Consider the following 15,785-nt stretch of genomic DNA (forward strand, 5'->3'; position numbering starts at 1 on the left):
TTTACCGTGTCTATTAGTTTTTTGGCGGAAGTCTTTAGTGATATTCGGTGTGAAGCGACCTGGAATCGAAGTTTCGTCAACAGAATGCCTAATCAATGCCTAGCGTGAATGTTTGCGCAGTGCAGCAGGGATTTGCGTGTCCACGAGTGAAGGAGTCGAATGGAGCCTTGATAATGCTGTGGATATTATCATATTGCTTGCAATCACATCGTTATGGGAATATTAAATCATCGTTTTGTTTCTATGGATGCTACAGTGCTTTGATCGTGACTACCTGTGAATGGCATCACTGATATTTTGTGCATTATGTTCCAGCGAATCGTGTGCAATCTACTCGTGTTTATTAGAAACGTACCAAAAGTTTATAATCGACATTGCGCGGGCTTTACACACATTCGATGACAAGAATGGAGCAACCGGGGAGTGTAAGTGGAGATCAGACACAAATGGAAGTCGAGCGCAATACAGACTCAAGAAATCAAGCAGTGGCCAATTTCTTCGCCCGATCAAAAGTGGCTCCCCTCCCAAACCTCACCAAAGACCTGACGTCGAAATTTCTTGTCACCGGCTCGGGGGAAAATGGCGGTGGCACGCGAGGTCCTGCTGGCCGCGGGTTCGGCTTGGCTCGACGTCGTGCTAGCAGTTTCAAGCTGGTGCCCGATTTGATGCCGAACATCAACGAAAACAACTCGGTCTCAGACACCTCCCAGACGACCAGTCATCATAATACCGAGGCACGGAAGTGTAGATTGAAGTCGATTGATTCGGAGACGATTACGAGTGAAGAGGATGAGGAAATCTGGAAGGCATTCACCAAGTCGAGACGCGCTGCACGTCGTCGGACCAGCAATAGCCGAGATGGGCGAGGAGGAGGAGAGCGGCCAAGTGATGTCGAGCTCCCACCCAACAGGAAGCTGATGAGGAGACGGAGTACGAGGTTCAGCCTGGGGCAGCTCGGCCTCGATGAGGTCGAAGGGTCGTCGGTTCAGAGTTTCAGCCGGAGGATGTCCGTCAGAGACAGAAACTCGGAATGGAGGAGAATCAGCTTTCTTGTTCAGCAGCAAGAGGAAATGAAGAAGAGAGCTAAGGTATTCAATTTGTAGGAATATGCCTTTAAAGGGGATGGCTAGTAACTGATCAGTGGGAATTAGTGGGAATGCTGGGGGATGATTGTTCCAATTCTTATGGGATTCATTTAAGAGTACTATCTATTGTTGTGTGAAAATTATTTGTTTCAGAACGGTCTCATATTCAAGTAATGTGCAGTTTAATGCCCCGTCACTGTACAGGCATGCTAACCTGGACATTACTTGAATATGAGACCATTCTGAAGCAAATAATTTTCACACAACAATAGATATATAATGTACTCTTAAATGAATCCCACAAGGATTATTGGAACAATCATCCCCCAGCATTCCCACTGATTCCCACTGATCAGTTACTAGCCATCCCCTTTAAATCATTATAATGATTATGATACGTGTTTCTACAGAACATCACATGCTATTTGTGTCCTAGTTTGATGCAGCTTCAGTCGAACTGATGAGTTCGACACAATGCCTTTAACTATACAATAAGGTCACACATTGTACATTGAGTTTTGACATAACCGCTGATAGGAACAACTGGCGATAATTGAAGAGTATCTTAACAGGTCATAATTGCATATAAACGTTCACTTGAAAGGGCTTCTAATCATCGCAGAATGTCCCTTTCAAAGTGAATTCGAGCATGGAGATTATGATTCAAAATCAACTTCTTCGATTCTTACATTCTTTAATCATGGCGACTCGATACTTAATAGCACAACTATATGACAATCGTAGCACTCTTTACACAACCGTCGTATTTTCTATACTCATAATGATATTGAAAAATATTACACATCCTAATGCATTCCGTGACGCAAATAACAAAGAAAAATAGTTGTTGGTATACCATGACGTCGATATTTGAACACTAATAAAGATATGTGCTGTTACTATGTCATTAGGGGAGTTGTACAGAGCGTATAAAAAAAGTAATCCAAATTTGGAGGGCTACCATTTCATAATTGTCAGCTATGGAGAGCTCAATTTGTTTGTAAGGAAAGAGGAACTCTTCCTCTTTTCGTTGGTACCTAATTATGCTGACAAATGTCATGCATGATTGAGCACATGAACTTTACAGACAACAATGACAAATTGCACTTTTTCCAAGTTTGCGTGTTATTGTGAAGGAACAATGCATGTCTCACTGAATGGATGGTATCTCTCAACGAAAGTGGTAACATTACAGGTCAGCCTGCATAACTGCAAGTATGTGTTTAGGGTTAGTGTTTAGGGTTTCTTACAACATTTTATGGTTCATTACCTTTTACATGGCCACCTGTCAGATAACTTGGTCACTCCTGCTAAGGCAAACCCACACAGTCATTTTTTCCTGTCCATATTCAACACATAGCTCGCAGCGCCAAACCAAGTCTTGAATGTGTAGAGAGAAAATGGATAATGGTTTAGCCTTTGTGGGAGTGACCAAAGTAGCGACAATGTGGCCATATTGAAGATTACAGACCATAGAAGGTTAGAAGAAGCCCTAAACACAAACCTGCAGTCATGAAGGCTGGCCTGCTGATGTTACTACTTTCATTGAGAGATCCCATCCGTTCAGTGAGACATGCATTGTTCCTTCACGATAACACTCAAACTTGGAAAAAGTGTAATTTGTCATTGTTGTCTTTAAAGTTCATGTGCTCAATGATGCATGACATTGTCAACATAATTAGATATCAATGGAAAGAAGAAGAGTTACCCTTTTCTCACAACCAACATTGTGCTCTTCATAGCTGACAATTTTGAAATGGTAGCCCTCCAAAGTTGGATTACCTTTTTTTTAATACATATACGTACTATAGATCGAACTTTCTATGAGATATTGACCAGTACTTGATTGTGCTAATTGAACAGTCTCTATGCAATATGCATAACATACCCATGTGTTAATTAATGGAACCTTCTCAAAACATAATTAAGAGACTTCACGGGCCTGTTTCATAAAACTTGTGACCGGTGACAAGTTGTCATAGATGTGACAAGCTACTGAAATCCTTGCATCTGATTGGCTGAGAGCAAATTTGTCATAGATATGTGGCAGTTGTCACTGACAACAAGTTTTATGAAACGGGCCCCACGTCTTCTTGTATTCGACATATTTTAAGATACAGCATACTCAAAAAGCACTTGACTTATTTTCGAAAGCCAGGGGAATGATATTACCCTTAACATGTATGTCAGTAACAAGTTTAAGGAAAGTGTACTTTTCATAAAAAGTGATTTTTTTTAAACAATTGTCTTTATTATTTCTGCAGTACTGTGACATAACAAATTGTTGTAGTCTTCTTATCAAGCCATGACGGTACATGGATTTAACTAAAATATAACTTTTATACAGATAATCCGATTTTCCTAAGACTTCACTAATGTATGACACAAATAATTCTGCATTCATTGAATCCACAAGTACAACACACTCTTGAGGTTAAATTTCCCTTAAAAACCGTATCTCACAAGCACTACCTATGAGACAGCAGTGTGTAATCAGGTGCCTTTGAACTCGGTAATATTGAGAACCTGCAGCGTCTGTAATTTGTCAGTATCGAGTCGTATTTCCGCACTGCACACGTTAGTTTGAGTATCAATCTGTCAATGTTGGTGGTACGGCTTTCATGGATGGCGACCTCTACGTTGGGACAAAAAGTGATGCATTTGTTTTCACGACCGTGCACAGAACAACAAAATGTTTCAAGGAACAGCGAGTGCTCGATCGATTTGGATTTGAGACCCTTCCAGTACTACCACGCAGGTCACGCATTGAAAATTGACACGCACTAATAGTTGTAGTGAACTTTTTTTGTTTTAGTACATGAAATACTAAAATGAGCTCTCTTATTATCATTACACTGACGTCAGATGCCCAACTGCACGCAAAAACAAAAAAAGCAAAACAAACAAACGAACAAACAAACAAGCACGCACTAAAAGTTGTAGTGAACTTTTTTGTTTTATTACAGCTTTGATTAAAAAAAAAAAAAATCCGGATATTTCAAACTAGGGGTAACTTCTGATAACCGTACTAATGCATACACTATACAACATCGACTTTTATACTTGTATTATGTTGGTGAAAAAAAACAACAATAAACAAATCTACAGACAACAATAAAAGCATAACGCACATGGTTGAATACAGCTGGGCTGCGCGTTACGAAATAGCTTTTCTTTGCTAGTACCAGAGAGATTACCAATAGATAAAAACGAAATGATCATCATTTTCAATTAAGTTAAGACCTTCTAAGTGTAACGGTTTTAGAACATCCCGCGGTCTCCAAAACTGATTAAGAAAGTTCACGAATGGTAAAGAAAACGCCTAATTGAAAAGAAAAATGACCGCATTAACGCAGGGCCTATCTAAAAGAGAAAGCACTCCTTCCTAAAATGAGCTCTCTTATTATCATTACACTGACGTCAGATCCCCAACTCTACCCTATGCAAGCAAAAACAAAAAAGCAAAACAAACAAACAAACAAAAACAAGAACAAAAACACAGTTTGCCTAGGAATGTTTACACTAGGCAGGATTGGATCTCAGCTTTAATATTATATATACACCATTTTACAAATTAAAAGCATAGGCCACTGACACCATCCTCTTACCACTGTCGATGCATTTCTGATCGCAACCTACCATACCCAAGTACTCATCAGACGTAAATGACGTATAGTAAGGTCACGTGTAGGCCCTAAATGATAGAGGAATCTATAAAACAATGCAATCTCCCCTACTCCGAAGAATTGAGACTTATATCTCAAGGCGTTAAAACTGAGTCAGAAATAGCCGAGAGCAAGAGGGAATATTGTTATGAGCTAGGCCAGCAAAGGACCGAAAAGAGGTAAACCAGAAGAGAGTGTCGCAATGAAGGAATCTGTATTATCCACTTATCAAGTTCCACCCCTAAAAATGTGTTTACATCCGACGTTTCCTTTTAAAGGATTAAGTAAAGATGTCTGTTCATGGTTAAATCACTAGAAAGTGATGTTAACTCTATCCCCTTCGAAATTCTGATCTATTCTTATGTTTTCCCAGGTTCAGTTTAAAGTCAATGGGTTGGCATTACACAAGTATAGGGGGGGGGGGGGGAAATACAAGAAGAAGAGGAATTCAGGTGCGAGTTTCTTCACTTTGTCTCCCTCTACAAAGTGAAGAAACTCGCACCTGAACCTTCACCCCTCTGAATAATATCTTTCTTTCAAGAAAAAGGAATTGTCTGCGCACTGCCGAGGAGGACAATGAAATCCAACTGCCATTATCATTTTGTTTCTGTATACGATCTCCGTATACGATTCCTCCGTAACGTTTGTGAAGCATGCCTTCTTCTTTTCATACCAGATTGCCTCGTTATAACCTCCTTCTTCTTGAAATAGTGCCATAATCCTCCTGAGCTAGGGTACGAGACAAAAACGAGATGGCAGCGAAGTGCTCAAATCAGGGGGACGAATCGAGCGTTCTTTGGTAGTATTTGGGGATAGTTTCATTGTTGACTAGCTTAGGAGTCCGATTAGTAAACACGAGGTTAGATTTGTGTACAAATTCCCACTTTCTTTTGTCCCCCTCATCGGTTGATCTCTTTGATCAGATTTTTTTTTTTCCGTCAGGAACGTACCGTTATTCGTCTCTCAAAATGCCCCTTTCCTTTTTCACAAACTGCTTATTTAATGCGACGCTTTCTCACCCTCTCATGATATACCGATCTACTGGTGACATTGCTTTCTACTGTCTGTCTGACGTTGAGTTATATCAAAGGTTTAAAGGTCAACGCATTGTTATTGATAAGTGACATCCAATGTCTTGATAACTGTTCATGTATTCATTCACTTTCTATGTCTCGTCCTTGTTGCTATAATCAATACATATGATTCAAGCGTAAAATATGCTTGATATTGAAACTCTACCATTACTTGTAGAAGTCTGATACACATTTTGTACTTAAATGTATATCTTGCCATTCTTCGCAGCGCTGTTCCATCGATGAAACATGCAATGCCCAGCAGCAATACCACACATTTAGACTTCCTCTCAAAGTGATTATATTCTATTACTTGAAAGATGGGCATCATTGTCAGCGCGCAACGCGGCACTGAATTCCAATGTACAGCGAGTGCAATCTCACCAGTTCCAGGTCATGGGTTAATTACCATAGCAACCGGGAAATCGATTTGAATGGGACTTATAGGGTGAATACGGGAGGCGTCGAAAAACATTCATTTTCTGTGCACCTTTGGAATAACATATCAGTCACAGTCGAGTGTCGGGAGAAGTTTCAACAATTGCGGTTAAGTTGCAAAAAGGCTTAAGAGATTAAACCTAAAGCGAGAGGAATTCCAATAGTAGGGTAGAAAAAATAAATCAATCACACAGTCATTGTTGATTAGGGTTGATGCACCTGTGCATCAACCCTAAGACGTGGACATTATTTTTAGACTCATGTGGTTAATATACAGGTGTTGCTCCACGGACAGGTAATGATTTTCCCCTCCACACTCGACTTTCTCTTAGTTTGGAGTTTACAGAGTTGTTGATTGGATGGCTACTCTAATCAATTCTGTGTATGACCGATCCATTTTGATGAATTTCCTAACAGCCTAAAGGTGAAGGGCGGCGAAAGGTGTACGTCAAGATGGATATATAAATGCATTGATGAACGATGCACCAACAGTATCTATCACAAGTAGCCCTTGAATGTTACGCATCATGCGTATTGTCATCATTCAATTCTTCATTCAGTCAGACATTTATTTCTTCTTCTACTGACAATACAATGACAATACAATAGCATAAATGTACGGATCGTAAGGAGAGCATTCGAATCTGAATGGATTTGATCTTTTAGAAGGCCACCATCTTGATAATTACCAAGTTATAGCAGTAACGATAAATTAGCTGTAAAATATACATATTCTTTTTCTGAAGTAGCAATAAAAGACCCAGAACAGATGGTGATATCAATGCTTTAACAATTCGCCTCATTCCCTCTCGATTTTTTTTTCTTGAATTATGCTGATTTCTCTGTGAAAGACAGAACGTGTTTACTGGTATTTCGCTTTCGATCTAACTTGAAATCTCTACCCTTCCCCCCCCCCCCAAAAAAAAAAAAAAAAACACACACACACAAACAAACATGACAGACATTATGTAGGCCTATCCATCTTGCTCCGTACACAATCCCAAGACAGAGTCACAGGGACGATTAGTTGTAGCTTCATGATTAAAGCCTGAAATCAAGTAATTGATATGGCTTTGTAAACTTCCCTCATAGTGAAAAAAGCTGCATTCTCCCAGCCGTATAGGGTGAGAGAATGAATTATGTACTTTGGTATTGTACACGAAGTTACTCCGTTTCTCCGGAGTTCATCAAAGTGCAAGTTAGTCAGTGTTAGTAGTTCTCTATGGCGACATACTAACAAACGACCGGAAAAAAGTCTTCAATTTTGAGCTTTGTGAGATTTGATAACATCAGCAAAAGAATAGAATCGCATTTCAATGAAGGGAGTAAAAAGCACAGCAGCCCAGGAACGCTAACAGGGGTTTATTTTTGTCACCACACGAAATTTTGCTCCTCCCTCTTAAAATCGTCCAAAGTCCATGGCAGCTCTTTGATCAACTTTGGAGAACAATTTTTTCTACAGCGAAGTTGTTCTGCGACATTGAGTTTGGTTGAAAGCGGTTTCCCCCTCACGGAGTCAGTGAACCGACGCGAAGAGGTCGACTCTCGGTAGAGACCGCACAAATAGCATTGAGTGTTGTTCATTTGCAGAGCTGAGGGGATCGGCGACAACATCACTGGAGTCGCGCGTGCAGGTGTGTTGACGCCGCGGCTCTCTCGCTCTTTGAGGTGCCTGTGATCATCGTCAACCGACGCGATCGCTTTATGAACGCCACTTGTGGACATAATTAGGTGATCCGAGTATCCTCTCGGATCACCTTCTGTATCTGTACTGATTCTTTGTTCTTCTTCTTTTTCTTCTTCTTTCTCCGCAAAAGTTGTGTAGAGGTAATCTCGGAAAGTCCTCTTCCTATCAATGTCAAAATTATACCATACATGTATCATGTCCCAAAGACGATCCTCCTAATAAAATCATAGTGATTAGTCGACCGTGACGTCACTATGACGTCATTATATGAAAACACATTTTCATTCATATCTCATTAATGGAATAGAATTTTGCAATGAAATCTACGTCACATACATTTCAAATTATGCGCATTTAACTCATATTCTCAAAATTCATATTTTCTCTTAAAACGTGCGCGTACGCGCGCGTTGAAATATTTGTATGCTCAAATCGAGCTCAAATTTTTTTGCACACGTTTCAGACCATTTGGAGCATTTTTTGAAAAATTGAAAAAATTGGACGGACGCGTACGCGCGCGCACATATTCGCACACACAGCTCATATGCAATGGAAATTTCCCGGTTTTTTACACTAATCGGATGCCTGAAATGTCAAGGAATATTTCTACCAAGTTTCAAGTCAATCCGACTCAATATGACGTCATACGGGCCCGTCAAAGTTGAAATTCCGCGCGCGCGTCAATGGCGATATACAGTGCAACTATGCAAAAAAAAACGCCAATTTTAAATCCGATTTTAATCGTCAGGATGGACGGTAACCCCCCATTTTTTTTACATATTCTGAAAGCTGATGATTTGGACATGTTATTTCATGGGTTGGCGATGCTGGCAAAATGAATAAAAGATATCAAATTCCTTTATAAAGTAAAAAAAGTAAATTTTCAAAATGACGTCATCAAATTTCAAGTTCACTCAAGCGTATCTCACTTATCCTTTGCCAATTTACACCCAGATTTCAGTATGTTGTAGCTTAATATATGATCTTTCATTAATATAATTACAACATTTTGATTGGATGACGGCATCACCTCGTAAAAAGGGATTGAAAGTAATATTGTCAAATTTGATCAGTTTACGTGTTATCTCTATGGGAGAGCAGTTTTTCTGGCAGTGAAAATTGACATGACTCTCTTTTTTGAGCACTAGCTCACTTATGCTTCGGTGAATTTCTCCCAGATTTTAGTATGTTGTAGCTGAGACCTTGGGCTATCTTAACTGTGCCCTCCATTTTTTCATACGATGTCGGCATCACGTCGAAAAACTGGGTTGAAAATGGCACGAGGCTTCGATGCAGCGTCATTTTGCGTAATACACAGGGCCTATGGAGAATGAAACAGGTCATTGCGTAGCGCATCCGACTCGTAATCCTAAGGTCCCTGGTTCGAGGCTCACCCCTGCCAATTTTTTTTTTCTAAACACTTTTGTTCTTTTTTTCTTTAGTTAATCTTAATCTCCCTTTCCTTACTTTATCTTTTTCTGATTTTTTTATGCTTCTCCTTCAAATTTCTATAAAATAACATAGTTTTTTCTTTATTTTTCTTTCTTTGTACTACTTTCTGTGCAATAGATGAACAACAACAATGGCTATCAATCCCATATTTTGCACATGTTTAGTACATGTCACGTACATTATTTCATAAAATAACAACTACTTGATCGGACACCATCTTGGGTATGTAAATTAGGGTCAAAGGTCATAAATATTTCATCCTGTATCTTAGTAAATAAATGTCCTATCTTTCCCATATTTTGCACACGTAAAGACCATGTTACAAGAATCATTTCACAAAATAACTACTTTTTGCTCAGATGCCATCTTTGGTGTGCAAAATGGGGTCAAAGGTCATATGTACTTTTTTCTGTATCTTCGTTATGACGTGTAATCTCTATGGGAGGGAATTTTTCTAGATGTGAAAGTTGACATGATTGTCCTTATCGAGCACTAGCTCACTTACCCTTCAGTGAAATTCTCCCAGATTTTAATATGTTGTAGCTGAGACTTTGCGCTATCGTCTGTGTGCCTTTTTTTTTTCATACGATGTCGGGATCATGCTAAATAACTTGGTTGAAATTAAAGCTTATCTCCGATGTATTGAGATATTTCTTTCTTTTTGCAACTTTCTTTGCAATAACTGAAGAAAAACAGCCTCTATCACCCCAATATTTTGCACATGTTTAGTTCATGTCACGTACATTATTTCATAATATAACAACTACTTGATCGGACACCATCTTGGGTATGTAAATTAGGGTCAAAGGTCATAAATGTTTCATCCTGTATCTTGGTGAATAATTGTCCTAACTTTCCCATATTTTGCACACGCAAAGACCATGTTACAAGAATCATTTCACAAAATAATCACTTTTTGCTCAGATGCCATCTTTGGTGTGCAAAATGGGGTCAAAGGTCAAAATATACTTCATTCTGTATCTTCGTTAGTGCATACGGAATTCGGTACCAAAGATGGCAGGTCTGACTCCCTTTTCTAAATGAGACTTCAAACATCACATGGCCAATGTCCCCTCAACACAGATGAAACCTGTATGGTCATGCCTATTGGGATCAGGACTCAAATCATTGATTTCCCAATAGATCGGATCACCTAATTTGTCAGTGTTGACAAATTCCGAGTCTAGTTGTTCTATGCTTTATTATTCATTATGTTCGTGATGGATCCTGTCAAGCGTATGGCATTTCTTCAGACACCTTGAGACTGGATTCGCGAGGGAGATATTGTCGCTGAGTGGAAGTAATAATACAGCGCTTGCAAATCTCTGCTTAACTCACCGACATCAGAAATACCACAACGGAGGATCAGTGTGGGGGATGCATGGGAGTCCACAATTGAAATCAATCAATTCACTAAAGGAATACCTGTAAAGTGTCCACTGCATATTTCCTGCCGACACATGATTGCAAAATTTTGAGAGAAAGAACTTTAACCGATCGTTGGTCACAGTTCGAACATCATAAATGTATATTTCTCGGGATGATAGTTAAAGGTTGATAACCTTATTTTGAGCCGGAGCTTTTGAACATGATGATCAAAGGAGTACGATGCAAGGACTGCTTGCGATGCTCATAATCCTCCATTAGACATAATTATATGACGGATGTTTTGCGGTAATCTTCTTCCACAAACGTTTTTATCTAATCGGTTGTTCGAGGACGCAAGTTCACTCCGACATCTGTGGCCATTGTACTGTGACACCAGCTATCTGGACGGATAATGTTTCTCATACAGTGACAAGATGATAGTAGAAGGATCTGTGATTAGGTGTTGCTAAGATAATCGGCTCCTGGGGGCTTTTACCTCCCTCTCTCCCAAAAGCGAATAGTAAGTCGATGGGGTTACTACGAAGTTAATTTTTGAGACTTTGACATTTGACTACATTAACGCAGCAGCTGTCGGGCTCCGCGAGAATGGAGCTCGGCGTCATGACATCGTACCGTGTAATACCTTCAATGGACAATAATACCTGGACACTGAAACCGTGACTGTTGCTTTAATTTGTCTTTCACATGGCAGACGATTGAGGCTTTCCCTTTTTGGTCATCTGATATCTGGGAACACGAATTTCAGGCGGTTACATTGTATGAGTTTGGAAGATAGCGTTTGACTTGGATAGGTGCACCGCTAACCAAACCTCATCGTCATAAGAGTTGAATAGACGTCAAGCATCAAGAACAGCATGATGAGTTCAGGTGTATCGCCATCCGATTCCTTCGGTAAACGCCCCGGCACAATGCCTGCTGGTACACCGGGCAGTGGTTCGAAGCCCCTACATCAGCTTCATCACCAGAACAGCCAACATCATGGTCGATATATAACACGTAATCGACGTCGAGCTCGTGCTAGAGATCTCCGCGGTCTTCTCGGTGTTCAAAGCAGCGAACCGACCACACCGGATTCAGGCGAAATTCATTGGTGTCCTAGGCCCGCGTCGCCGTTCAATGTAAGTTCCCCTATTATCTCAGAAAGTTCCCCAGAATTCGCGATGGTATCTTCGTCTCTGTGTTTGGTCAAATTTTACACTATAACATGCAGTATAGCTAGCTGCTCTAGTTGTTATGTTTCCGTGGGCGTCATCTTCCCTACGTCAAAACCAGTAGTCAAAGCCAGTGACTGCTCCAACGAAAATAGAATACCGATATCATTTCTATCTTCTAAAACAAAAACAAACAAAAAAGGAACAAACGAACAAGCAAAACGAAGACGATGATTATAGTCACTTACACACTTATACATGAACTGTATATATTATTGATTATTTACACCACGCATTGCTCATGACGATAGGATACATGTTTAATCGATGAATTACCATGTCCATTTCCGAGAAGCGTTACTACAGCAAGGCGCTGAACTAACGGGTGCTGTTCGTTGTTCCGAAGGTTAGCTATTTCGAAGGTTCGTTATTCCGAAGGTTCGTTAATCCGAAACACACAAATTCCCTATAACTAGAGGTTCGTTAATCCGAAAATGAAAAAGGGTTCGTTAATCCGAACATTTGTGGCGTTATTCCGAAGGTTCGTTATTCCGGAGATTCGTTAATCCGAAAATGAAATTCGGAATTACGAACCTTCGGAATAACGAATCTTCGGACTAAAGAGCCTTCGGAATAACGAACCTTCGGAATAACGAGCTGTAACCGAACTAACAACTTCCATGCAGAGTTAACAGCCGGAGACAATTATAAAACATTCTTATAAAAACTGAATGTTGATTTCAAATCATTCTTCTGCCTTTATAGCGATATAAATGTCGTGCAACCAAATCTTCTCTAGCAAGTTTGTGAGGTTTGGAACCGCTCCGACTATAACAAGAGGGAGATGCGTACAGGCTTAATGATTACTATTTATGCCAACATGATACAGATAATGATGATAATGAATTTTCTGGCTGACATACGAGTCTTTTAAGTGAGAGCTGGAGATACTTCACACAGGAACAATTAGAAAATGGTGCAGGTTCATAGATGATGATTAAGTGTGCAATGCTCCATTCTAGAGAGAGAGTGGCGACTCTTTGCTCCATGTGCACCTCTCAAAGCAAACCTTCGAAGTCTTGTTACAGGCAACACGACTTTTCCGTGCAATAGGTGTTATGGTATTTGGATGAAACTTATACCTCACTATAAAAGTGCATTTTTATAGGGACTCTGCAGCATTCTTAACAGTGATCAGACTCGCGCAGTTCCACGAAATGCACAATTTTGATCACTTTATAGAGTAACTCACTATTTTGTAGTCGAGGACTTATAGCTATCACAAGTTTGTTTTCACTGTTTTCCGTTGTCTTCATTCTTATTTTGTTTTCTGAATGGAGGGTAGTTTACACATTTGTTGTCAACGACGTGGATAATGGCATCGTTTGACACTTGTACAGCAGTTTCCACAATCCTTGTGTCTCATAAACCTACATAACCTTTCATCCACATCAAAAGTTACATCTTCTTTCCACTACTAAAATGTGCTTCTATGGGATTTTCTCAATTCCTAGCAAGTTGTACGAGAGTCTGATCCGATAGCTCTTAAAAATATAACGCCATGTGTTAAAACGTTAAATGGGAATTATTTGATACAGCTTTGATGATTATCGGAGCATGTTAACATCAGTTAGTGACATTAAAACTTGCCTACTGTCTTCTCTTCTAGATCAATAAGTGCGTTTACGTATAGAGAAGTAAGATTATCATTAATGCGAATGTTTTCTTCTGACTTTTCCGCTCGATACTGTCTCGAACAAAGATACCCTCTAGCCAGTGGCTTTCTGAAGGTAATCATTGATTTTGCGGAGAGCTCCATCGCAGCGTCTGTCTTGAATGAAGTGTTGGGGATCCTTGAGAGACCAAAGACAAGGACCTGATAAAGAAAGTTTTGTTTCTAGACTCACGACTGAAATGAGCCGTGCTATCGGTATCGATATCAGTCCAGACTGATATCTCCAGCGATCGATACAGGGGATTTGTCTAATAGATTTTATTCCAGATTCCTACATCCTGCTGAATTGCCTGTTTAATAGACTTATCAAACAGGAGCTGCCCTGTCGGAACAGAGCGTTTAAACCCCTTGAAGCGAAACTTGCTGGATGGGAGATTAACGAGAGAAGATAATCAAATCAAATCAATATGGCATCTTAGCCAATAAAGGACCAGTTGGAAGACATCCCGTGATAATACAGATGTAATTGTGTGGAATCAATTCACTCACAAGAAACATGCAGAGTAATTCCAGGGAAATTTATTGTGTGCATAGATGGAGGATTACAAGAGGCGAGAATCTTAGTTGATATCCTTGACACGCTTTTCAAAGTTTTAGCTGTCCTAGTGGCACAGGAAGAACTCCCTGCTGATTACCATTGCGAAACCATAATCAAAGACTAGGCGATTTCTGAATTAGGCCTTTACACGGTAAAAACTGAAGGCAAAATTATTCTTCAAAACAATCGGTAATGATTAACAATTACAATTTTGTGACGACCACTTAATGAAAATCAAAATACATGTAGATCAACTGCATAAATCGGATAATCTAGCTCAGACAGAGACAGATCTCCTCGCATATTACGCACTATAGTGAGGATATCACAAGTGTGTCTTATAATGATGTTTTTACATTCCAGCAGAGTGGAATATGCCTTGCCTGTATTTTCGACATAGGTTTTGAACACAGTCATTGTTTTTCTCTTCGTTGCTATGACAGGCACGCAAGCGGTTCATCCACGCAGCCAAGATGGTCATCATTCTGAACAGAGTCTACAAGATCATCTTCAAGTGAGTCTTATATAGTGCTTCAAATTCTCGAAACATTTCATTCTCAGTCTTGATAGGACCAATGCAACAACACTCAATGATGACAGAATACGTGTCTCAACTTTTGTCACACGCTTCGTTAATAAGAGACACTCGGATGTTCGTTTGGAAAACTTACAACAGTGTTTTATTCGTATATACAAACATCCATTGAGACCATTGTCGGAAGAACTTGCAAATAGCAATGGTACGCTTCAGTTGTAAGAAGAGTGTTGATCACAATGAACTAATTAGCCATCTATCCATGTTACGTTAAAATATAAGATACATTATACTCTCCTAGTACCAGGCAGATATGGCTTATTATGTTGGTCCTGCTCTGGAGTTAACCTTTAGCTCTAAAATGCATTATATGTCAGGAAAAAATGGATACTGACTGTGTAGCGTCCACCTCAACCATGTCTTGGTGACATCCACTATCACGATTTTCTTCTAAAGTTTGTAATTGTTATCGATGTCTCAGGCCCATCAAAAAGAGGAATCTGTCAGACGAACTTGACTCAAGGTAGGATTCCTTTCATGGTAGAGGTCGGAAAAAAAAAGCTTTTCTTCTAACATTGTTTTTTCCGCATGTTAAAGAGAACTGCGATATGATTTTAGTGAGCTGGATGAATGGTGGCTTAATGGCTCTGCTCAAGCAATTAACCTTTATCATATCATTCAGTATATCGGTGATGTTTTTTGTTTTTGTGTCGAATTGAAATCATGATGATTGTGATGTTATGGTGTCAATGCATAGATAACTTGGTGATGGTGCTGCTGATTTGGGGGAATATAAAGGATAACTAGTGGTGACAGAGGTACATTAATGTGCACAACGATAAGTACGGTTCGTATACCGTCAATCAGCAAGGGTTTTAAGTCACAGAATATGTCGGGATGCTTGAAAAAAAAAATGGCATCCATAACGAATTCGCTGTTGATGATGACCTTATGCTTGAAGTATTTTGATTCATGCTTGCTCCCTTTACATATAACAGCAGCGTTCGTGTTTGCCATTCGAAAACTATCATAATGTA

The 15,785-nt window shown here is 39.7% G+C and overlaps 1 protein-coding gene across 1 annotated transcript in view; it reads left to right on the forward strand.

The window, feature by feature from the left end:
- Positions 1-407: 407 nt before the first annotated feature.
- Positions 408-15,785, forward strand: part of LOC140235399 (uncharacterized) — a 33,002-nt gene continuing 17,624 nt past the window's right edge. The window contains exons 1-2 of the mRNA XM_072315425.1: positions 408-1,088; positions 14,657-14,727. Coding sequence (XP_072171526.1) covers positions 408-1,088; positions 14,657-14,727 — 752 coding nt within the window. The remainder of the gene's footprint in view (positions 1,089-14,656; positions 14,728-15,785) is intronic.

This window comes from Diadema setosum, chromosome 11 (assembly GCF_964275005.1).
Source record: "Diadema setosum chromosome 11, eeDiaSeto1, whole genome shotgun sequence".
Lineage (NCBI taxonomy): Eukaryota > Metazoa > Echinodermata > Echinoidea > Diadematoida > Diadematidae > Diadema > Diadema setosum.